The 27,131-nt window shown below is 36.9% G+C and overlaps 1 protein-coding gene across 5 annotated transcripts in view; it reads right to left on the reverse strand.

The window, feature by feature from the left end:
• The window catches only part of CAMSAP2 (calmodulin regulated spectrin associated protein family member 2), a 133,777-nt gene extending 107,012 nt beyond the window's left edge, over positions 1–26,765 (reverse strand). For 4 of the 5 annotated variants that reach the window (XM_037825076.1, XM_037825075.1, XM_037825074.1 and 1 more), the window contains exons 1-2: positions 25,733–26,765; positions 7,889–8,148 (exon numbers count right to left, since the gene is read on the reverse strand). In XM_037825076.1, coding sequence (XP_037681004.1) covers positions 7,889–8,148; positions 25,733–25,871 — 399 coding nt within the window. In that variant the 5' untranslated portion in view covers positions 25,872–26,765. The remainder of the gene's footprint in view (positions 1–7,888; positions 8,149–25,732) is intronic. The other variant, XM_037825077.1, reaches the window with a different exon arrangement.
• Between the last annotated feature and the right edge of the window lie 366 nt (positions 26,766–27,131).

Consider the following 27,131-nt stretch of genomic DNA (forward strand, 5'->3'; position numbering starts at 1 on the left):
CAGCTTCTGGTAGTAACTATCAATTAATTGATTAATTACCAATTAATACTAGACATCTTTTTATCAGACTCATTCTAGACTCTCTTCTCCTTTATCACCCAACTCTGATGAATCAAAAAATTATCTCAATTTTACCTCAAAAATGCCTCTTCAATTCAACCCTTCTCTTCCATCTCCACAGCCTCTACCTTAGAGTTCAGGCCCCTGACTATTTCAACAGCCTCCTAAAAGACAACTTTTCCACAATACTACCAAAATGAAAGACAACTTTTCCACAATACTACCAAAATGACTTTCTGAAACACAAACCTGATGATATCCTCTCTGGTTTAAAACCCTATACCAGGTGCCCCTATCACTTTCAGGATAAAGTACAAACTTGGCATGGCATAAAAGATCATTCATGCCCTGTCCTCATCTAACTCTCCAATCTCATTTCACATCATCACTCAGTATGTCCCTAGTGCGAAAGCTACAACCAGCCCACTTGCTTTTCCCTGAATGTATCATGTTCTCAATGTATCATGTTAAACTGTCGTTGAACACTCTGTTATTCACTCCCATATACACTCACTTCAACATGACCTTTCCTATCTTCATTTGTCTACCTGGTAAACCCCTTCACATTCTTCGAAACTCACCTTAAGAGTAGGACCGAGTGTGATGCCTTTGTATTCCTAAAAGCATGTGTACTATAATTTGTTTAGTTTTCTATAACCCCTCATTAGAAAGTGAACCACTGAAGGACAGGAACTCTTTTTAATTACAGTAGATAGCAAATAGTACCCAGAAGCTCCAAAAATAAACTGAATAAGTTAATAAATGACCTAGCTGACTTTAGTTTTATTATAAATGTAAAAGGTTTTTGTGAAATTATCTGATAAAATGAGCACCATTCATCAAATTATTTCTGAGAAAGTAAACTTGCAGTTCCAAATAAACAGTTACAAATGAACACTGACTCTAACATGATAAACATCCATTATAAGGTACCAAAAGATAATGTGAATTTGTAGCTGGTGTGTGTGTGTATAACCAAGAATTGATGGAATTCAAATTAGGTACATAATGACTGGGAAACAGAAAACTGAGTTCTCAGCACTGTGTACAAAGAAGAAAACCCAATCAACAACAGCAGTACTTAAAACTTTTCAGAGACAAGTTCTGCTTATAAATTTTAAAGGCATTATTATACAAGGGTGACCAGAAATTAATGTCTCCTCACCTACTATTGTAATGCTATATTTATATAATCCTTACCCTCTAAAGTGGAATTTTTAATTTATTTAAGCAGGGAAAAGATTTTTTTAAAGCCTCTACATGAGTAAATTGCACAGAGCTCCAACAGATGGTGGCACCATGGAAATCCATAATAGCTGCCAAACAGGACCAATGTTAAAAAAAAAAAAAAAAAGAACAAAAGAAAAAGGAACAAGACAGTGATCCTGACATCAGCTTCTCCGTTCTCCACACCTTTCATGCAATCAGTAAAAACAATGAAAACTAGAGAATTACCTCATACATTTTTAAATATCAAAAAAACTTGTGCCAACCCAAAGACTCTATCACAAAGCTGCTTCATCCTTTATCAGCATTCAGCTTAACTGCTACAGTTACTTCCAGAGTGCATGACATTAACTAAGTTTCAAGACAGAAACAGAATGGGTAAACTAATTTTGAAAAGCAGCCTGGACCAAGCCAATTACCAAGATTTCAACACCCCACATAGATTTCAGGGTAGCAAACAATTTCTATTTCCTTCTACCTATCTACCTCCATTTCTTTTTACCTAAGCAAAGACAAAAATAAATTTAGTGGTTAAGAACATGGGCTTTATAGTTAGGCAGATATGGTCTGAATTCTGCCTTCACCACTTACTGAATCCTGCTTGTTCTGTGTGACTTTAATTAGGTTCTCAAAGGCTCAGTTTCCTCATCAATAGAACAGGGTGATACCTTCCTCTTGAGATTGTTTTAAAAATTAAATAATGTGAGAGAGCATATGTAAAACATAAGCACAATGCAGGGCATATAGTAAGCATTCATTAAATAAAAATAGCTACCAGACATATAGCAAATCATGAAGATCTGGGAATTAATTAATGAACTGCAATAATTTATACTAAGTCAACAGTATACATAGTTCGCAAAATGTTTCACAGTATTTTGCAGTGTTTTATTTGCTTAAGATAGGTAGGGGGAAAAAGAGACAGAATAGTATGAAAACTTACTCCATGATCTTCTAACCCACAAACAAGCTTAAAAATCCTCTACTTCGATTCATAGCTTCTTCATGATGTGACCCCATCTTCCAGCCCAATCTATAACATACTTTCACAGTACTGTGCTGTGCCTTAGGTCAACCTAGTCACCATTCTCACCTCATCCCTTTTCCTACCTGGTGAAATCCCATTAATCATTCTATCCTATACTGACTTCTTAGAAATCATCACATACACCTCAATGTTCCCAAAGCCAGATGCTTAAACTCATAGAGAACTTACTTCATGCCATCTAGTTTGTTGTTTTTCCAGGCTTCTTCCTCACTAGTTTCTAACTAAGCTCAACATTGTTCTAGTTTGCTAATGCTGCCAAAATGCAAAACACCAGAGATGGATTGGCTTTTATAAACGGGGATTTATTTGGTTACACAGTTACAGTCTTAAGGCCATAAAGTGTCCAATCGGGTACCTTCACTGGAGGATGGCCAATGGTGTCCGGAAAACCTCTGTTAGCTGGGAAGGCACATGGCTGGCGTCACTCCGGAGTTCTGGGTTCAAAATGGCTTTCTCCAAGGATGTTCCTCTCTAGGCTGCAGTTCCTCAAAAACGGCACTCTTAGATGCACTTGGGATATTTGTCCTCTCTCAGCTTCTCCAGAGCAAGAGTCTGCTTTCAACGGTTGTCTTCAAACTATCTCTCATCTGCAGCTCCTGTGCTTTCTTCAAAGTGTCCCTCTTGGCTGTAGCTCCTCTTCAGAATGTCAATCACAGCTGCACTGAGTTCCTTCTGTTTGTCAGCTCATTTATATTGCTCCACTGATCAAGGCCCACCCTGAATGGGTGGGGCCACGCCTCCATGGAAATATCTCATCAGAGTTATCACCTACAGTTGGGTGGGGCACATCTCCATGCAAACAACCCAATCCAAACATTCCAACTTAATCCTGACTAATATGTCTGCCCCACAAGATTGCATCAAAGAATGTGGCCTTTTCTGGGGGACATAATACATTCAAACCAGCACAAACATCATTCAAATGGAGGTGTGAAGCAGTCAGCTAGATATACAAGGACACAAAATTTCATAAAATGAAATAATTCTTTACATACAGGAATATCCTGTTTGAGGGTAAAGAAATCTCCATCATCTTTCTCTATATTTTAACCATAGCTTTACTGGCTTTTCCATTATAATAAAGCAGTGTAAGACTTGTAGCATGGATGTAGAGTCATTTTTTGGCTTACACCTTCTGACTTTCCAAATTTTCAGAATATTTTCTGAATAAACCAAAACATCCATATAATATTGACAGTTCACGAGAGAACATTTTATACTTTACTCTTCTGGTGACATATCTGCCCACTTTAATTTCTATTAAGTAAACAGAATATTCTCTTTTTGGTACTCATTAAAAGAAAGCACTTCAAAATAAATTTTTAGCTGGTATAACGATTGTTCCAAAAACGATCTGATTAGATAACAAACCTTAATTTACAAGTCACATATGAAAATAAATCATTATTTCATATCATACACACTATACAAACATACAAAATATACATATATACACACACCTTTTTTAAATAATTGAGTTTTATAAATGCCCACTCTTATTTCCTAGAATTGTAACCATGGTTGCAAAGTTGATTCATAACCAAAAGTTTAATCCATAACTCAGCCTACATTTTAGATAACAGCTGGGTAAAATATGATTCCAAATACTTAAGTATGCAAACTTGCTTCAGATTATACAGCATTGTAAATTAGAAAGTCACAGGTCTAGCTCATTCAGATTCTACTTTTCCCATTAAACAGCGATGCTCTTATAGGCAAACACTAACCTCTTTAAGCCCTAGGTATCATATATAAAGTGACTCTGTACAAATCAATATTTCTCATACATTCTTGATAAAGAAATCACCCCCAAACACTTGTTAGAAATATATACCCCAACACCTCCCCTAAAGGTCCTAATTCAGCAGCTGTAATTCAGGGTCAGAGAATCTGTTCCAGGTAACTCTCATGATCATGAAGTTTTACAAACACTGGATTTGATTTCTAAGGTTCTCTCTGGATATAAAATTTTATGAATCTAAGATTTTATAACACTGACCAAGTCCCCCAGCCCAACCTGACACTGAAAACACTACACACATAATTTAAGCTAATTTCTTTAGCATTTGGCTCCATTTATTACAAGGGCCTCAATTTGTACTACAACATTGATAAAAGGATTTATTTTGATAAATAATTTGATAGATAACCCAATTTGGGCCAGAATATACATTTGGTTAAGAAATGTTCCCCTGTGATTTTAATGTACATAATTCTCCCCATGGTTACCACTCAGTCATACCTTTAATGTTAACGCAAGCAAACGTCCATGTTAGCTCTCACAACTGTGTGCGTTTTAACAATGTAACTGGGTATAGTGTTTACATTTGTCCTTTATTCACATATTTGTAATGCTTGCTAAGCAGATCACAATTATCACTTCTTCTAGCAATCTTATAGATACTGCTTTTGTGGTGACGTAAAACTTAATGCAATATGACAATTATTAATTGGCTCTAAAACACAGTGTCTGCTCCACTTTGTCTAGTTTATGGATGGATGAGTAGAAAAATAGGGGAAGGAAACAAACAGACAAAGGTACCCAGTGTTCTTTTTTACTTCAATTGCTCTTTTTCACTCTAATTATTATTCTTGTTATTTTTGTGTGTGTGCTAATGAAGGTGTCAGGGATTGATTTAGGTGATGAATGTACAACTATGTAATGGTACTGTAAACAATCGAAAGTACGATTTGTTTTGTATGACTGCGTGGTATGTGAATATATCTCAATAAAATGATGATTAAAAATAAAATAAAATAAAAATAAAACACAGTGTCTGAAAATACTTTCCTGGTGATACAAATATAGAATAAAACATTTTAAAGGCTATTCTTTTAAAATCTATCTTTAAAAGCCCTCTGATAAAAAGCATTTATTCTCTAAGATGGCTTCTCATTTAAAAAAAAAAAAAAAAAAAAGCATTCCTCTCAATCCCCATCTGAAAATTAATAAAGACTACTTAGTCAAACTTGTCTTAGTGATGCATCTTTGCTTTTTAAAGACTGATTATTAAAATGAACTCCAGAAAAGACATCTTAATTAAAGCTTCATATTGCCATTTATAGGATACTTGAATTCACTCTTACTTCCTGTATCTTAAAGGTTACTGGCAGGGTACTCATTTCTCCTAAGAGTTTAACTCTCAGAAATATTCAGTATACACACAAGGCACTCTACACTTAAGATAATCATTTCTATTTGAAATAAAATTCCTTCTTTATATTTTAAATTTGAAAAACAGTATTACATAAAAATGTTAAGAGTACAGAAATTTATCAAATAAATAATGAAAGTCCCATTTATCACTCCAACCCCATTTTAATCCAGTTCTCCCAAAGAAATCAAAGTTATCAGTTTGGTGTATATTCTTCTAACAACAATTGTCTTAATATATATGGTTTCTTTGGGAAGTTTCATACTTTCTGAGACTGTAATCAAAGAGAATTAGTATTAAACATTATTTAAAAAAAAAAATGTAAGATAATACATTTGTTATCACCATACTTTTTTTCCCAAAAGGCTATGAGGCAGCATACAGAAATAAAATATCCCCAACTTACTAAAATAATTTAGAGGAGCGGGGGATCAATATATTCAATGCAATTAAACACAATATTTTTCATTATACTTCCAAAAAGACAAGAAAAAGAAGGAAATTGATCATTTACATAATTCTTGTTATTCTTAAAATTATCAGCTCTTTAAGGAACAGAGGTTTTTACTAGTATTCTGAGAAATCTTCTAACATAGGTTTTAGGAAAATAGTAATATAATATTATATCATCGACCACAATTTCACAGCCATTGGAAAACTTCAAATCAAACTGTGACAAAAATTGAAAGTATACAATAAAAATCTAAGTCTGCAAAGGGTTAAGATGATGGAGTGAAGTATGAAGCCTGCTCAAGTTTTAACAACCCAGAAATAGAAGTTAGAATCAGGGGAACAGGGAGATTTCATATCACTTAAATTACATACCTTAAAAATCATTTCCTACAACCAGGTTTACATGAATTCAAAGCTATCAACAGGATCAATACAGTGTGAAAGAAACCTAAGAGTAAAGCAATTAGTAGTTGACCAAACCCCTCATTTTTAAATTATTTCTAAAGTATCTTCATACTGTATCTTCATACCTACAAACTATAGTAGGAAGAAAAATGCAGCAAACATTAAGTTTGTTGTACTTTTACTTAAGAAGGTCTAAAATAAATAACCTACTTTAAAGACAGCTAGGTTATCTAATGCATATATATATGTATGTATGTAACTGAAAGAACAGCTACTAAGTAAACACTGACTCACAAAGTTATCAATGTGCTTTTATAACTATCCATTTGGCCCTGAAACAGTGGAAGTGGAAGTACTCATAGCAGACATGTAGAACTAACAGAGTGATTCTGGAGGGGCTGAATGTAAGATATAAGGACACTTAGGCAGAATTCTACTTGTGTTCCTGGTTCTGGCAAACTGCTCATATACATAACATGAGCATAAAGCCAGTGTACAGAAGTCAGAGGGTAAGCATAATGTGAATTTGGAGCTATGAACAAAAGTAAAAATCTTATATCTGATAACAGATAAGCATTCTTAGTTATTCTCAAAAATCCTATTATAAATCTATAACTAAATGCCATTAACTATATTATTCTTGAGTCAATATTCTCCATTCCTTCAAAGTATTAAATTAGGTTTAATATTTTCTGATCTATAAAACAGGGTTTGTTTTTTACAAAGAAAGAAATAAGCAGAAAGAAAACCATATCATCCCCTTACTCTGTACTAGATTTGGTAAATTAATTTTTGTTCACCCTTCTTAAATTTCATAAACACTGATAATATATCCTTCTACATATACTTCTCCCCTTCCTCCCTAAGCCAAACTAGTCTCATGTAAGATATCCTGACTTTATCAAGAGTACAAAACTGGTTTTCTTTCTAATACCTTTCTTGATGATACCCAGCATTTTGTGAAACTTAAACTAAAGCAGTGTAATGCACTGAACCAAATTAAAAATGAACTTAAACATATGGATCTAGGTCTCCAGAGACATCTCTGAGAGAATTCCTATACGATTGTCCCAGGCTAGCTTAAAGTCCTTGTGTGTGAGTATGTATGTGTGTGGTTGTGAATATATACAAGAATGAATTAATGGGTATCAAACAAAATAAATATGATATGCAGTAATTTACCAAGAGATCATTCAAGCATGTAAATGAACACTTGTAACCCTTATCTCTTTTCTAACGAATAAAGTCAAGTATACATTCTTATCTTCAATCATAGTCTCTATGATTGAAGAAACTGAAAAAATATCACTTTAAAGTACTTGGAGATTATGTATTTGCTTCTCCCAAGCATGGTATGTCAACAAATATTCCAAAACTTTTTTGTTAAAATTTTCCTTCATTTATAAAAGAGACTTATAAGAAAAAGATGGTTTGTAAACTCTAGGCAGAGATGACAATCCAATTTCAAAACATAGTACAATTCGTACTCAAAAGTATGCACTTCAAATTACAGTAATCTTGGGTATATATAAAGACTCACCATCTGTATAGGTTTCTTGTGGAGATCTCGTTCAGTTACCAATCTTTCCTGGTCTGTGACATAAAGACCCTTTTGCGCTAAAGCCTGGATTACAGCATCATGGCCCAAAAGGGGTTTTGCAGCATCACTCTTGAGAATAAGACTCCCAGCACGACAGTACAATTCAGCCGATAGAAGCAAATTAACAACAGGCGGTTTGATGTGTTCCTGGTCATACTGATCTGTATAAAATGGTTCTCGCAGTTCCTCTGGCACATTTTCTATAAAGATTAAGGAAAAAAATTCTCTTACAAGATTTTTATAAAAGAAACACACAATTTATTTATTTAGTATTTTTGTAGTAGAACTTAAGTTTCCCATTTAAAATAACAACAATCCTTTAACTGAAAAGATGATTTATATGTCTCATAATTGAACCTTGGCAAATAATCTAGAATGAAAGAAAGGTAGTTTTCCTTTTAGAAGATACTGTTCCAGATACATTCCAAATTACAAAGCAAATAAGGAGGAAGGTTTTCTGATGAGTTTAGTGGCTCTGGGGAAATTTTTCCAACATGCATAGTCAAATCCAAAGAATGAGCTAAAAGTTTCCTAAAAAATAACTCCTGCAAATCTCCTTCATTTGAGCAAACAGGAAATATACTGTAATAGATACTTCAGGAGACAGCTAAGCCTTTGCACCTGAGAGTCTAAAATCATTTGCCCAAAGTTTTATAGCTAATCAGTTACAGAATACGTATTATTTAATTTATCCCATCCCTCTGCCTGAAGGCTTCTGGTTGCCCTCCCTTCTTAATGCTTAGCCTGCTGAGGCTGTTGATGGAGAGTTATACGTATCATTTAAAGAAGAATTTCTCTTAAAAGTCTAATACTAATAAACCTCCCATGGATATGCTCACCTTCCTACCAATCACTCTCCATCCTACCCCAAAAGCCCTTTTGGGCACCCAAGTGATACTTCAATGGAGACACAGATGGGGTTAGTTTACAAATGGGACATGGGGAAGAAACCAAGTTTTCCTTTCAGCTGTCTTTTTTACTAGCCATCTCCCATGAAAAATACCAATCTCCAAACTCCCAATGTCTATTCCCAAATCAACTTTAGGGGCTGTCTTTGCAAGCAAAATGGCAGCCACATTATCAAAGCAGACAACAAAAAACTTCTCGTTGTTGTACAAGTTTTCTTTCCTTTTCTACCCTCTATCTCTTACTCTTCCTTCTTTCCTTTCTCTTGTACTCCCTAGGACAAGAATGAGGTTTGTCTCCTGAAAGGAAAGGGGGGAACATCTAAATTAGAAGGTAACATGGAGCTGCAATCACAGAATCTGATAGCTCTGGCCTAGGATTTAGCCAGCCCTTTCCATGCTTTCTCTTTGGAAAGCAAGGTTCCCTGAGGCCAGCTATCCTATCACTGATTTTAGTAGGCTCCTTAATAGACAGCTTTAATATAAGCTCAATAATGCCACTGTACTATTGAAAGTCAGCATTTCAAAAAACTTATTCACAAAGAATCAATATAGTCCTCAGCAATTTTCACCCTAAATTTTTTGAAAACCTCCTATTTTTTAGAAAAAAGTATTTTCATCAAACAATATTACAGTAATTACTGAGTGTTCATTTTATATACCAGCATGGCTCTGGGGAATCCAAGGATTTGGAAATAATCCCATGAAGCCAACCTTTAAAAAGACTAGACAGACAAACAGATAAAGTTAAACAATTCAGAACTTAGAGATAATACTAAGCAGTAAATGATTAAGTACCAAACAAAAGAAATGAACAATTAAGTTCAGAGAAGGAAGGATAACAGTGGACTGACATGAATTCATCTAAAAGAAATAAAGGCTAGGCAGAATTTGTTTAGGCAGAAAAAAGAGGCTTTCCAAACAGAAGGAGAGAGGGAATTAAAAGATGTGTTTAAGAGACAGCAAACTGAACCGTTTGGGTAGAAAAAAGGGTTCACATAGAATAGCAAGGGATAAAGCAGGAATGGGAGGTTGATGATAAGATTACTGAAAGCAGTTATCTCTTTCAAACATAAGGCCTTTATATAGTAGTTAATAAGGCACCAATTGTTTTAAAGGAGGAGAATAACATATTAAGAGTAATGTTCTGGGACAACTGATCTGGTGTTCAATATTGATGGTGGCAAAAATTAGAAATAGAAGATTATTTTACAAAAATAGGGAAATGAAGTTGGAAGGCAATAATGAAAACAGGAAGGGAAGGACATGAGAGACTGCTGGAGACAAATCCAAAAGTCCCCAGAAATAAGGTAAAAAGAGAGGGTCAAGATGGAAATCAAAGCTATCAAGCCTAGGTTATCAGGAAAATGGTGGTATTATTAATAGAAAAAAGGAAATCAGAAGATGCACCAATTCTGGAAGCAAGATCATGAACTCTGTTTTATACATGTTGAGTCTGAAACAACAGCAAAAATATCCAAGTGGATATATCCAATAAGCACCTGGAGATACAGGACTCTGGAATGAGGACAAGAGTAGATATATCAATTTGGGATTCTGGTGACATATAAAAATATTATCCTCATTTAATAATTGAAAGCACTTTCCTTGCTTCATAGTTACATTTACCAGCAGTGAGCCAGCCTTACACTTAATACAGCATACTCAGCATGGAAGATAAACTTAGCTGTAAACTGCAGAAAACAGCACTGGTACACATTTAAATTTTAGCATCACAGGAACTAAACAGAAACTATTTAGTACAACAACTGTAAAAGGGAACTCTTTTATTTTAAGGTGACTGTTTTATAAAACATATATATAATGGATTTTTACTTCCTGAAACAAAAAAAAAAAAAAAATGACTTATTTAGGTAATTTAGTAACTAAACAACAGCTGTGCAAAGAAAAGTAACTGTTCATTATCAGAATTACAAACTTTTCTGTCATATCCTATACATGGCACTTAACATTTATTTACTGTTTTTACATCCAGTCTCACACACAATCTTTACAACAACTTGGTGAAACTGGAAAATCAGGTAAAATACAGATAAATAACAGAGTATGAGTTAATGTATACTAAGGATATTCTAAGTATCAGACACTGTCCTGTCGTTTAAGACATTTCATTTATCTAATCCTAACAAACTCTTATCCCTATTTTACAGGTGAAAAAACAAAAAAGGTTATCTTGCCCAAGGGCATGTAGCTGATACATGCAGAGCCCTAAACCACCTAGCTAATCAGACTCAAAAATAATATTGGTTTTGCCCAAGATCACAAGGCTGAAAAATGGAAGACATACCCACAAACTAAATTTCACTAAATTGTGAAAGCTTAGAAGTTTTAAAAAGATCCCAATGCAAGGAAAAGGGAAAGGAACCAGACCAAGTCAAAAGAATGTTATAAGAACATGATAAAAACAGATTTCCACCCCCAAAAAGTACAAAACTGTATATTAAATATTATAAAATAGGTCACTTAAAAGACAAGTCAAGAACTAAAATCTGTTTCATAGAAGACTTCAAAAATGTTTATCATTTTGCCAAGAGTATAAGACTCTCATTTTTAAAAAAACAGTTTGAAGTTGAACATATTTTAAAACAAATGAACTGACCCAGCATACTAGAAAACAAACAGGCAAAATCAAAGATAAAAGGCTTCACTTTCTCCCTAACCTCCAGAGAACAAAAGGTAAGAAATTAATACTTAAGAATTGGGTGAGTGAAACACCACTCCCAGAATTGCAAAGGATAAAAGACAAGTTTTTCTTGCATACCAGGACTTAAGCAGAACGTACCTTAATCATGTTATCATAAATCTGGACTAGATCTAGGTTTTGAAATTAACATTCACCTGAAATGCTTGAAGTACAGGTAGAGGGAGTAGAGACAGTATTGCTCAAAGCATTTTCTATAAAGCTGGGTTAGCTACCAGTTGTATTCACATTCCTGCAAATAATAAATATTTCTTTAAAACAATGAAGGGGTGGGGGATAAGGAGAAGAATATATCTCAGAAATTTATTCACCTTCCTAAATCATGGAAACACTTCTCCATTTCCCAAACCTAAAAGTTGTTTCTAAAACAATTACTAACATAGAATTTACGAGTTTCAAAAATTCCAATAAAAAATAAGCCACAGACCTTGAACTCGAAATTACCTAAAAGACATAAAAATGGGTCAATAACATGAAAAAATATCAGTTACCCGTAATCAAATTTTTAAAAAAACTAGAATAAGACTTTTTGCCTATGAAATTGGCTATTTTTTTTAAAACTCCATTGATAGGATGTACTGAAATGGGTACCCTCATACATAAGACCAGAGAGTACTGACCTTGTCTGCTATACACCATAGTATAAATTCCCAGCATTTAACTCAGTACCTGGTACGTGGCAAGTATTCAATAAATATTTGTTTTAAAAATTTTTATTTTTTTAAAAAATTCTAGTCATTAGCCCTGTTCTGAACTAACTCCCAGATTTCAACTCCCCTCTCCTGCAGGTAACTCCCAGATTCTGTGCTGTTAATTTACTCCTTACACCTCCTTTGAAAAACTAGATTTTTCCTCCTAGGCCTACTTTTCACTTCTGCAATCATATTCCCTCTCAGAGCCAAACCTTACTTCATATAAGCTGCATTCACTGCATTAGAAGGCAGGATGATATAGCAGAGAAAATTCAGGCTTAGGAAAAGTAAGGGCTTTGGATTAAAAAAGACTTGGTCAACTCCAATTTTACCACCTACCAGATACAAGATCTTGACTGCAGTAATTAAATTCTCTGAGTTCTAGTTTTCCCAGATTCCACAGATGTGCAACCTACTACTACTTCAACTTCCTCCACCACTACCCCTCCCACTATGCTCCAGGCACCCAAGCCTTTCTGTTAGTAGAACATGCCAAGTTCATTCCTTTTGGCCTGTATACTAGCTGTTCCCTCTGCCTGCAATGTTCCTCCCCTAATCTTTGCATGGTTGGCTCCTTCCACTCAGGTCTCAGCTTAAATGTCACCTCCTCAGATATAACTTCCCTGACTACCCAATCGATCACCCTATTTTAATTCTCTGTATACCAATTATCATTATCCCATAGTATTCATGTTTGTTTATTTCTGCCTCCTCCCACTAGAACATAACCTCAATGAGAGCAGGACACTTCTCTATCTTGTGTCACTAGCACTTGAGCGTGGAACACAGTGGACATTCAAATATTTAATAAAAGAATGTAAAGTACCTCAACATATACTCTTGACTTCATAGAAGGTACCCATTAAAAGTTAGCTCCATTCTTCCCTCTACTTCATTACCAAATGGTAAGGTGAGTGCTATATGGCATTCCTGAGTTCAAAGAATGACCACCACTCCTCCCACTACCCTATGAGACCAAAGCATCTCTTCTGAGTCGAGATCCTTACAAGCCACCAGCCTCCTCAACTCTTCATTTGGAAGACTCAAAGAAACCTCAAATTCAAAATGGGAGCCATGTTTCTCAGTGACAAGGCGAGTTACGAATACATAAAGGAAGGCTAGAATAACCTCTGTGTTGCTGAATTGGAATTGGTAGTGTCAGTATGCACACATGGTTTTTAACATATACCTATACATCTCTATACAGATAGACAAAGAAATAGATGTATACACCCACGTGTTGTGTTTCCTAGCTCTGTCAGCTAAATAACACTCCAGTAGCAATAAGCTTAGCATCCAGATGTTGGTTTCTAACCCTTGAAAAACCATGGCTGGTTCCAGGGGTGAAGCAGGAAAAGTACAAGACGAACACAGAATATTTTTTTTGCGGCAGAATATAAGGGAATGCTAACAAATGATGGAACTGTATCAAAGGACACTGGATCCAGCCTGGAAGGGATTCCCATTGGCCAAATGTGGAACAATCTGAGCATCAGAATAATGATAATAAAGGATAAAACAAGAATCAATGAGTCCACCCTGACATAAATAAATGAATAAATAAATAAAAGAGAAAGAAAGGAAAGGTTTTCCTTGCAACAGAATGACAACTAATAAATGGGGGGAAATTGCTGTAGTAACCAACAATAATAAATGTTTCAGGCAAGAATCATCACTGAATGCTAAAATGGTAGGTAAAAGTTTGATGAATCCAGGATATTTCATATTATATCCCCATAAATTACCTACTAATTAAAAATGGAAAAATAGTAACTTTATAGTTGAGAAAACTGGCAGATACAACCATAACCAAGAGATCCAAGTTACTACCATCAATACTAGAGTAAACATTACATGCTTCCTGATACTATTTATTGAAGATACAACATCTCTTCTGTGGTATCCCTGCAGACTTGCATAACTTGAATCTAATAGTGAACAAACACTAAACAAACCCAAATTGAGGGATGGACCATAAAATAGCTGGCCTATTGTTTTTATAAAGTACATTTTGATAAAGAAAAAAAATCCAACATTTGAGGCTCAGACTTTTTTGGGGTACCGAGAAGGGGGATTTCCCACTTCACCCACCACTCCCATGTATCACCACATATGGAGTGAGTGAGGGGGTCACATTGTTTTGATCTTGGGAGGAACTGGGGGGGACGGATTTTTCTCTATCAGAATTTCTCTCCAAGTGGCTGACTGGCTGCCAGTTGGACTGTCTCTAGGTGTCTCTCAAGCACCCATGCCCAAGTCCCCTGTGGAATGCCGGGACAGTACTGTGCGGGGGTAACAGGACACATAACGGGGTGGAGAGACAGACAGTAGTGGTAGTAGCAGTGATGCGAGGGAGCATGGGGGTGGGTCAAACCGAGAGGAGCGGGGTGGAGAGAAAGGAAGGGAGAGAGAGGGAAGAAAGGAATGGGACAAGAGGGAAGAAAGCCAATGAACATGGGATGATACAGAAAGCAGAAGTAGAAGTAGGGACTGGAAGATGGTCTCCAATCCCTGAGTCTCCATGCACTCTCGTCTGGCAGCAGATCTCTGTGCATTTTGTTTTTCTTCATACTGTCTAGGTATTCCTGTTGGGGCACTGCCAGCATCCTTGCAGGATCTCATCACCATCCTAGTCACTGAGACCAAAGGAGGAGGACCTCTGCTGACTGTGGGCCCAGCACTCCAGTTAGAAGGACACAAGGGGTGAGGGACTCATTTAGCCCCTGCAGAGAACTGGCTGCTTGTACCTGGCACACAGGGAAGAGGTGTGGCAAGAACTCAGACAATACCTAAGGAAGACGCTTGTTCAGTCTTCAAAATATCAGGGTGCTCAGTCTTCAAAAGTATCAATGCCATGAAAAACAAAGACAGACTACAGCACTCTTCTAGGTTAAAGGCGACTAAAGAGACATGACAAATAAACGGAACATACGCTCCTGGATTGGATCCTGGAATGGGAACAAATAGCAATAAAGGGCATTAAGATACCTGGCAATTTTTAATATAGGTTGTGGACTAGATAATAGGATCATATCAAGGTTTAATTCCCTGATTTTTATAATTTTACTGGAACTATCTAAGAGGAATGTTCTTTTTAGGAGATACACACTGAACTATTTAGGAGTAAGAGAGCACAATGTCTCTAATGTATTCTCAAATGGTTCAGAAAAAAATAATATGTGTGTATTTGTGCAAGAGGGAGGGCGAGAAAGGGAGAGAGAGGGAGAGAATGCTAAAACAAATAGGATGAAATGTTAACAACTGGTGAATCTGGGTAAAGAGTATTTAGAAGTTTTGTACTATTCCCGTATGGTTGAAATTATATTTTAGAAAGTTACAGAACATCAAAATGTGCAAAACTAATATTTTCACCCAAGTCTGATCAACTTCCAGTGTTCCCTGTATCAGTGAATTATACCACTAACAGTCTAGTAGCACAGGTTAGAAACTGAGGAGTCATAGTTAATATCTCCCTCTCAACCCCCAAAATGAAACACATGATCAAGCCCAGTCCATTCTTGACCCCACTGTAAAGTGTTCTCTTACAGTAGCCAGAATTTCTTTTTTCCCATAAGTAAATTTAATGTCAGACAAACACCACTACAACCATCACCTCCCCCTAGAGTTTTTAATGACTTCCCACTTCTCAAAGGATTAAAGCCCCAAATCCTCCTAGCCTACAAGAAAGGCATGCTCCTATCTCTGCACATCTTCAACTTTATCTTACATTATGTTTCCCTACCAGCCATATTTGGTTCCTGAAAACCATGCTTCCCTCCACTGCAAAGCCTCTGCACCTCTGGTCACTGTCCAAAATGCTCTTTTCCTCTTCTCTGCACCTCCTTTCAGATTCTCAAGTGCCTATGATCCATTCAATTTGGTCCATTTTCTTCTCAATAAAGGGAAAAAATAAAGCATTTACCCCACCCTTGCAGTTACTTCAATATATTACCTCAGTGTAATATACTTTTACTTTTGAGAATATTCAATACTATTATAAAAGATGAATAAGTTCGTATTCTGTAAAACATGGGATGCCTCTGAAAATATTTTAAGTATACAAAAGTAGCTAATAAAAAATTTGTTAAACACAGAATAAAAAGATAAGCAGTTAGACTACACAAATAGTGAAGCCTAAATTGAACCGTGGACTATGGCTAATGGTACAATTTTAAAGATGTGCTTTCATCAATTGTAGCAAATATTCTACACAAATACAACATGTTAATAACAGAATGGTACATGGAGATCCTGTATTTTATGCATGATTGTTCTGTGAACCCACAACTTATCTAATACAAAATTTTTTTTAAGATAAACAGAAAGGTATATAAAAAACAAACAGCTAATATTCATGAGGCATCTAGGTATTAAACATTCATCATACACTAAATATACAAGGTACTAAATATTCATGATATACTTAATAGGCACAAGACTAAACACACAAGAGGCAATAAGCAACAAATACGCATGAGCACTTAATACTCATAAGTCCTTAATTCAGCGACCCACTAGTGATACCCATTCTAGTTCTCTGCCCAAGGAACAAAAATAAAACCCATGGCTGTTCATCAAGCCTACTGGCAAACTACACCTGTGGCAAACATGTTTGTCCCACAACTACACCCCCTGGTTCAAACCTCAACTCTGATCCTTGAATCCACACCATCAGCAAGCAAGGCTAATGTGGCAGAAATAAAGACATAAGAACATTTTGTATACTGCAGGATTCAGGCAGTATGGGCTTTCCTCCACACTTGTACCCAATCCTGAGAGTGTTAGTTAATCCCATCTCTTTCCCCTTGCTTCTCAATGTAAATTGATTGAATAGACGATGTGGTTTGAGCATGTTAATTTGGTCTGTGAACTTTTTCATGACCTCTGGGATAGCTTGCCTGGTAGGGTACTAGAGGCTTCCATGGTATCAAAGTAATTTCCCACATGACACCCAGGGTAACCAAATACCTAAATACAGTGAAGTTTCTTAAAAGGAGTATTCCAACTAATAAATGAAGATACCATGATAGAATTAGAAAATCATCACTTTGCCATCTAGACAATGATCACCAATGGCAGCTAACGTAACAAAAAGACAGATAAGACATTAAGTATCTCCTGGTATAAGCACACACCATCTATAAGGTATGCAAAAAAAAAAAAAAAAAAAAAAAAAAAATTAAACCCAACTCCAACCAATTCTCTAAATCTAACTACCAATTTATAAGAAATATAGGGGACAAAGAGAAACCTGTTAAACAGTATCAAAGAGATCCAGATCATGGGAATTGCTAGAAGACAAATACTCTGGCTTTTTCAAACAAATAAATAGCAACAAGAAAAAATGAGTTGGGGGGGGGCCCATATATTAAAAAACTTAAGATATATCAACCAACTGCAAAGTATGGCCCTTTTCTGGATTCTGACTAGAACCAACTACAAAACAATAAAAACAAAAATATTTCTGAGATAACTGGAGAAACATTAATACTGATGATACAGAGTGGTGTGAGAATGACAATGCTGTGGTGATGATGGCAATGCCATAGTTTTGTTTAAAAAGAGAGTCCTTGACTTTTGGAGATATATACTGATACAGTTACAGACAGAATGAAATGATGTGTGAGATTTGCTTCAAATAATGGGTGGGCAGGTCAGACGAAACAAGATTGCCTGAATTGATAATTGTGGAAGATGAGTGATGAGTATGTTGTTATTGTATATACTTCAGATTTTCCATAATCAAATGGCTTTGTTTGCATGCTTCTTTGTTTACCAAGAAAGAAAAAAGCAAAGGAATGCAGAACTGGCTAGTTCTGACTAGTCTACATCCAGCTCCTTTGCTAACTCTAATTTCTCCAGCAAACCTTAACTGTTCTTTTAAGCTCTCTCGGGCTCTCTTTTTTCTATATACTCTCCCTCGAAGTGACTAGCAATCACGCACTTCCTTGATTTTAATTACTACCTATATCTCTCAATCCTGAGCTCTTCTAAGTTCTGCATGTGAATTTCCAATAGCCTAAAACACACACCACCATTTTAAATGTTCCTCAAACTCAACACCTCTCTCTCTCCTTCTCCATCTCTCTCTCTCTTTCTCTCACACACACGCACACACACACACAACTTGGCCCTCTTCCACTGTTCCCTTTCTCACTAAATAGAATCTTTACACTTCCCACAAGCTTGCCTTTCCTTCCACATATCCAATCAATCACTTAGTCTTATTTTTACATTCATACACTTGTCTCCATACCTACTGCTACCATCCAAATTCAAGCTGCCATCATCTATCACCTGGAACACAGTAACTTCCCAATTGGTTTTCCCCTTCATAACTCGGCCCCTTTCTAATACATTTCCAATGTTTCCAAGAGAGCATTTGGGTAAACAGATTTCCAGTGATGTCATCTTGCTGGTGAAACTAAGTGACTGGGGGTACAAATGAAAGGGCGCCTTTTCACTAAATCTACCCTTTTATACGTTTTATATCCTTTTATACCTCTGTGCCTGTCTCACCTATTCAAAAAATATTTTAAAGTCTCAAAAAATAAATTTCCAAAGACCTATAATCAAGTCCTCTCACATGGAGGGTAGTAGATAAATAAAACAGACAATATTTCTGCTGTTTCAAAATCTGTTACAATTCACAATTCTATAAAACGTATAAATTAGAGAACAAATTTACATGATCAACAAACTCTTAATTTGAATGTCATCAAAAAGGAAGATGGAGAATGAGAAAATCTAAAACGAGAATCTTCAGAGTAGTAGTAGAATGTCATCACAAAAAAATGAAACCGTTTACTTTAAAACTTTCCTTTGTTGAGGACAAACATCTTTTAAAATATTGCAAACATTTCAAGTGTCCTTTATTCCAAGGGCCTAAAGTACTTAAAATCTGCATGCAATTCCCATTGTAGGGATAGAAAATAGTGTGTTGGGGGAGGGAGGCCTGGGAATGGAGAAACATGGCAGTTTTAAAATAACTTAAGATCATACACACACATGCCTAGGAAACTATGGATGTGAAATATGGAGTGGGGAGATGGACACTTCATTCAGTTAACTGTTGCTGTTTCTTCATCTCAAGAAAATAGGGCACTCATGAACATTAGTAGATATCATACCACAGAGTACAATAATGAGGGTTACAGTGGGAGATTAGGCTCCTCTCTTTTGCTGCATTGCTAGCCTCTTTCCTCATTTGTGGCGAAAAAAACATTTTTAATAAAAAGAATTATTTGAAGTTATTTGAAATAATTATATGAAATACAAATCCCATTCCACAACGGAAAGCAGGATATATGAAGGCAGCCTTAAGTGTAAGACTGGAAATTCTAACACTTTGCAATTATAAGTTTTTCTCCTAAAGAACTCAAAGTGACGCACAAATATTTATCATGATTATTCAGCAAGTAAGGAAACTTTTAGACAGAAAATACTTTTGGACAAAATACTTTTTTAGATAGAGTATTTTAGGAAAATGTCCCAGAAAAAATGGGGGGAAAGTGGTAGATGGAGAACTGGAAAATACTATTGTATAGGCCTTTTATCTAAAATGATATGTTAATGAAGAGACAAGGTTTAACTAAATGTGATAAATGCAACAATTATTATCACAGCTAGAACTTCAAGCTTGTATTTAATTAATTTAATTATATTTAATTTAATTTAAATACAATTATGTGTCATTTACCAATAGAAAGGGTCCATGAACTACTACTATACATGGAAAACTAGATCCAATGACGGGAGGGAGAATTCTGACATTACAGACCAGTAGTAACATATTTCTTATTTCTTTACTAACAAATCAAATACATAAATAGATTTGTCAAAAAAAAAAATTAAACACACTTTTATTTTTTGCAAAAACATTTAAGTCTTACATTTGACAGGTTTTTATGCTTTCCTTGTACCTTCATTTCTAGTATTATACTATAAAACTGTAATGAACTATAGGAAGAGTACAACATGGAGATTAAAATGCAAATTTTAGTATCATAAAGGCTTAGACTCTAATTTTGGTTCCACCACTTACCAGCTAGATGATCAAGGGCAAGTTATTTTACCCCTCCAAATCTGCTTCCTCATTTATAAAAAGGACATACTATCAGATTTCCTAAATTTTTAGACTTTCTTTTCTGTTTGAATATTTGTGAAAGCAGAATATTTTATAATTTGTACTTTTAATATACAAAAATCTTTTTAAATCAATGGTGTATCTTTCATCTTCACAGCAAGTGGTTCTCAACAGAGAGTGCTTTTGTCCCCCAAAGGCAATGTCTGGACATTTTTGGTTGCCTCCATTGGAAGGGGTAGAATACTATTGGCACCTAATGCATTGAGTCCAGGGATGCTGCTAAATCCTCCGAAGCACAGAGCAGCTGGGCCAAAATGTCAATTTTCAAGTCTCAGAAGAGGAAATACAGTAATATGTACTTAATAGGCTTGTTCTGAGAAGAAAAAAAAAAAAGTATGTAAAATGCTCAGAACAGTACTTCATAGCACAAAGAGGCGTTCAATAAATTAGTGATACTAGGTTGTTTGTTTTTTTTTTTAATCCAATATGTTTAGGATAATTTGTTTCCTACTAAATAAATGCCAAGTTCCTTAACATAGCTCAATTTACCATTCAAGCTGGATCTCCCACTATTTCATTACATAAACCTACTCCCATCAAACTGGTTGGTATGTTTCACTAACACTACCTGGACTTTTACAACTCCATGCCTGTATACAATGCCCATTTTCCAATCAGCCTGACTCCCTTCAGGGTCTAGCTTAAATACCACTTGCACTACAGAGGCCTTCCTTCACACATCACTGAGGCTGAAAGTGACTCTCCCTATCCTCATCTCCTCCACATGTCACTCTACCAGTCAAATGGCTCTTATGTATGTCCTAAAAATCTACCGCAGGTATACATTTATCATTTCACAATCTCTTAGGAGAAAGGCACTGTTTAAACCTGTAGCATTTGACCCTGCTAACCACCCCACCACCCCACCAACCCACTCCCTCCTTACCCCACCCACCCCTGCTTCAAACTTTCTCTTCCCAGGGCTTCAGAGATAGTGCACTTTCTTAATTCTCTTCTGATTGCTCTAATTCTGCCTCCTTTTCCTCAGTGCCCCCCCCCTCCCCATTTTAAGTTTTCATGACCCAAGATACTGTCTTAGATTTCTTCTCTCCCCCTATACTCTCATATACTTCTCATTTTAATTACCTGTCAGGCAGAGAAGATTCCCAAACTGTTATTTCTAGTCTCAACTTCTCTCTCATACTTCAGACCTAAATTCTGAGCTACCTGTTTCAGTGGATTTCTCAGACAAGAAATTGAGCCCAACACATCAAGTTCAAGGTTTTCAAAATCAAAGTTGCCTTCCCATTCCAATACACTGTTTACTCAATCTCTGTCAGTAGCATTCATCCTCCCAGTCACTAACTGTATCTATTTCTATATATCTTATATATATCCTTTTTATCTAAACCATTCCCCATGCACTCCCAATTCAGTCATTCAGAAATCCTAGGGATTATATCTCTGTAACATTTTCCATCTTTTTCCTCTTTTCCATTCTTTTGACTTCTACCCACACATTATAGTGGTTAAGAGCATAGACTGAAGTCCAGATTCCTCAGGTTCAAATCCCACCTCCATCAGTGGCTGGCTTTGGACAAGTTCCAAAACCTCTGGGCTTCACTTTCCTCACCAGTCAAATTGGAATGAAAATAGTTTCCACCTCATAAGGCAGTCATGATGCTTAAAATGAGATAATACGTGTAACGTGTTTGATATGGAGTAAGTGCTCGATAAATATGACCAGGTTTATTATTTCCACCATACTTCAAGTTCTCATCACCTTTTGCCTGGACTCTTGCAACAGCTTCCTAAACTGGCCTTTCTTTTATATCTCTCTTAATCACAATGCTACCTATGGCACTCACAATCTTCATATATGCATAAGAATCAGTTTTTACTTAAGATTCTGATAACAAAGTCTGTTGGATTATACAAAGAAATGTAACAAGGTGTATTTACAACAGCAAATGATTTTATATCGGTAAACTAAATGGTATGAAAAGGAGTATGATAGTTGATAAGGTTGAAATGATACATTGAGATTAAGAAGTAGGCCTTGAATTCCACGTTAAGAACACCAAATTCAAGAATTTAGTAAGGAAGAGTGTCCAGAGGTTTCATACCTACCACTTTCCACAAAGGATTTAAGGCAGTGGAACATTTAAAGCCAACTCAATAATATTATTGCTTAAATGGGTTAATCTATTCAAATATAGCATAGAGACAGCACAAACAGCTTTAACGTCTTCCTCTTTTACAATTTACTGAAAGTAATTAGTGTATGTGTACTGTTTCAAATTCACCCACACAAATTTATTCTTTATTTAATAAAACTGTATTTGCATTCTTCCACAAAGTAAAATATTAGGATTTGGACTTTTAGGGACTGTAGAATATTTTTAGTGTAGACAGAAGAAAACAGTTCCAAAATTCTGATATAAGACTTCAAATTAAGTAAATACTTCATCTGCTTTCTAGGTATTACAATGTTGGTGCTTTACTTATTTGTTATGGTTCATTTACTTCCTATGTCCACAGTTCATATCTAGCATCTTTAAATGACTTCTCCAACATATGGTTCTAAAATAGACTACCTTTAATATGTCAAAAGTTAGAAAGTTTCTGACATAAAATGACTAAAGCAGTGATTTGAACAATCCATACCTTAAAGTTGGGCTAATTTTTTGAATAATTAACTGAATACCATTAGGTAATACCTTTGAAATATATTGCCTATTAACTTTTGCTGCATATAGTGTCTGCAGCAAATGAAGAATATTTATATTGAAGGAACTGAAAACCTTACTTTTTTCTCTATTCACACCACAAAAATTTATGCTTTGAAAGACTGACAATAAAGAATAAACAAAATATACAAATGCAACATTCTGAATAATGTATTAATTTCCTGTTACTAAATCACTCTCTTAAAGTCTTCTAAACTTGTTTTTCATTCCATTTTGAGTATGGTCTTTTTATCCATTCCAACTGCTGGTAAGGCAAATGTAACTAAGTATCAACAATATTTATCCACACCATATGAAAGTAGATCTGCCCACTATTTAAAAAAAAAAACAAAAACAGGACTTTAACATGCACTATTTGCACATTTTTCACACTTGCAGATAAAAGGATTATTCTGCAGACTAGCACAGTGTAAAAAGCAAAGACTTCATGCAGAACCCACCACTTGCCAGATGTTTAATCTTGAACAAATTAATCTCTTTGAGCCTGTTCCCTCATCTGCAAAATGAGAGCAATATCTGTCTACAGGGTTGCTGTAGGAATAAATGAAATCATTTATTTAAAGTGTTGGCTATATAAGCATGCCCCGCCTCCACCAATGCCTTACCCTTGGAGTAGGCAGACTTCAAATCAAAACTCATCTCTGCCACTTATTAACAATGTTATAGCAGAAAAGTCGCTTAACCTCTCTGTATACTGGCTACCTTGTTTGTTTGTTTGTTTTTAAATGGGGAACACAATACCTACACCTCACAGAGTCACTGTGAATTCTGAATGTACAACTTAATGCAAAGCATCCAAGCACAGTACCTGGCTCACAGCAGATTCACAGATCCCATCAAAACTAGATTCTTTTTTCACTTCCTTTCTTTTTAAGTGTATTCAGTGAGTGTTCATCAAGTGGTCCAGAATCTAGTAACTTGCCTGACACATATCCAGAAAGTAGGCCATTTTCTGGTTAGTAGCCTTTATGCATCTAGGGTAAATTTTTGATGTTTGTATTAAAAGTATTCTCTCAGAAGGAAAAATCTTTTTATTTCCTCTGCCCTCTACTTTTTTACACATTACTTTCCTATATAGGTTACCATGCAAACTTTCCTCTTTCCATCTTTTCTAAGCACCTAAATAGCCCTTCTTTCCTCTCTGAATGAATACAGTAGCTTCACTATGCTGCTTAAGTTAAAACCAAAATACGTCTGTTATTCTCACTGCTTATATCAGTGGTGCCAGAAATTTAAAAAAACTACAGTAACGCTTTGTGCTGGCTCCTATGTGTTATTCTAGACATTTAGCTCCAAAGAAATCTTCAACACTTAAATTACTTCAAAATGATTTTTTTATTATATTTATTCCTGATGCCAGCTGTAAAATCTGTAAGATCTTTGTACTTCAATATCAAAGGATGAGAACTGAAATAAAACTAAGGCTGTCATAAACATAAAATCACATCAATGTGAAGTTTCCCAAAAAGCTAATTCAAGTAATTTCCCAAACACTGAAATTTATCTGCTATTTAACTAAAATGGACAAGCCCTGGAAATACTCAATTGTGTGTTAAGTTTAAGAAGACTGAACTAAATAATTTACCCACATATTTTCACACTTCTAAAACTGGAAATAAGCCATCCTCAAAAAAAAAAAAAAAAAAAAAATCTGGAGAAAGTCTGTAAACACTAACAAACTGTCAAAGATTTTACATACCCAAAATTCATTAACTAGAAGACAGAAATCTTGCAAAATTACTCTTAAAAGTTATCAGATAAAACTACCTTACGGGGGAACTTCAAATAAAAAGCAGCTCTCTAATTGTTTAGTGTTCCACAACATGAGCTCCTAAAACAACAGCTAAGGAATTAAAACAGGAGGCCCTTTTTCTGTTATTTTGCAAATACTGGGTAACGCAGGGCATGGAAACGTTTAATTATAACTATTTGTGTCAACTGCACAGGCCCTCAAAAAATTCTATTAAAAAAAATTCCAAAATAGGGAGCTTTCCTTCTCAATTTATGAAGCCAAAATACGTTCGGAAAAGGAAACATGCATCACTGATAATATGAAATGAAAACAGCACTGTAGAGTCAGCGAGCTAAATATTGGTTTTAAACATCTGGTTTAATAGAGCCTGAAATGTGTATGGAGGAATGATACAGTGTTAAAGAAAGACAACAGAAATTAACACTGCTCTTTGACACAAGCCACTTTACATCCTATGGAGCCTTAAGAGCAGCCATCATCACAAATGTCAAAATCAATTATATTACTATGTACCACCCACTTTCTTCCAATAATAAAGAAACAAATCAGATTTCTTGGTGGTGTAATCACAATTATGACTGAAGGAGAAATGTATGCAGCACAATGAAGAAAATACCACAAATTAAAACCACTCTATGTAAAAATATGGCAGAACTGTTCAGTGAAGAAAAGACACTAGCTATGCTATCACTACCCAATAAAGGAAGCCTGGCCAAATCCCACCTGACCATTAAAGCCTACTTCCTTTATTTCTCCTTTCTTTCTCTTCTTCCTAGAGTCTTCCATCATCTCCCTGAATGGAGCGGGATTCGATGATGGGAAACAAAAACCAAGATGAGTATATTCACAGTGAGGAGGAGGGAAGACACCACTTACCTGTTCCAAAGGCTTTGGCCACCAACCAGGCCAGATTGCAGGCGATTTTGGCCCTGGAGAAATCATAGTGGTCAAAAGGCTTGATGGCTGGAACAATGAAGGTCTTTCTCATCTCCCTGGGGTCTGCGGCATCCCCCATCTTTCACAGCGGCTCCTCGGGGTGCTCCGGCTCTAACCTTCACATGGTGTGGCCTCGCTGCCGCCAGGGTCAGGAGGGGAGGCGAGATCAAACCATCAGGGCCAGGGCGAGGCCCGCCCGGGTGGCGACTGGGGAGAAGCTCAGCTATCTGCTCAGCGAGCCCGCAGCCTCCCGCCGGAACCTCCACCGCTCCTCCCGGGCATAGGAATGTGGCGGCGTCGCGTCCGTCCGTCCGTCCGTCCGTCCGTGCGTCCGTGCGAGCGTCCGCCCCGCGCCGGCGCCCCTCGGAGTCACCCGCCCCGCGAGCGCGCGTGTAAGCCAGGCCGCCTCCCCTTTGTCTCGGTTTAGTCACACAGGCTTGGGGGAGGGTGGAGGCTGGAAGGGCCCGGAATTTTGAGGAAAGGGGGGGGGGTGGAATCGTTTAACAATCAAGTTGTGGAAAATGTCCCCGCCATCGCGATGCCCGCACGCCCCCGCCTCCCTCTTCCCCTCCCTCGGAGCGGGGAGACCCCTCAGGTTCCGGGCGGACGGAGGGACGAGCGGGAGGAGCAGGGCACGCGGGGCGGGGGTGGCAGCGCAGCCCGGCCGCCGGGACGGCAGCAGACGAAGCAGCGGAAAACGTCAAAATCACTGCGGCTCCCAGGCCGGCGGCGGCCCTCTCTGCGATCCCCTCCCGTCTCCGTCTCCTCTTCCTCCTGCCGCCGGAGGCTGCCGCAGCGTCCCGGGTTTTCCTCCCTGTTGACGGCGTGGGAGAGGCAGTGAATCCCAAGCCCTCAGTTCCTGCCTTATCAATTACGCCCCTGTATGTTTTTCCTCTTTTGCCTCCTGGTCATTCCCCCTTAGCCGCTGCCGCCGCTGCTGCGGTTTTCCGGCTGCGGCACTGGATGGAGTGAGCAGATGCCAGGACTGAGCATGCGCCCTCGCGCTGCTACGGCCCACCGCCACCTCCCCACCCCCGCTCCGCTTCCCGGCCGCCCCCGAGAACCCGGCCTGCGGTCCTGTGCACTGAGCATGCCCGGCCTGGCTTCCCTCTCTCTGGCCGGGGGTTCCGTGCGGCTGATGTTTAATGAGCACATTGGAGTGTTCGTTTGAGTGGGCATCCTCCACGTCCTTGGATTTTGACTGATGCTGCTTACGCTGCGAAAGAGGAAAGGGAAGGAGGGGAAGAGAGAGAGGCCTAACAGTAGTTTTCCTATTTCAGTTATATGGTGAAGCAAAGAGAACTGATATTTATTAAAATACTTATTATGTGGCATACCC

Source organism: Choloepus didactylus, chromosome 2 (genome assembly GCF_015220235.1).
Source record: "Choloepus didactylus isolate mChoDid1 chromosome 2, mChoDid1.pri, whole genome shotgun sequence".
NCBI lineage: Eukaryota > Metazoa > Chordata > Mammalia > Pilosa > Megalonychidae > Choloepus > Choloepus didactylus.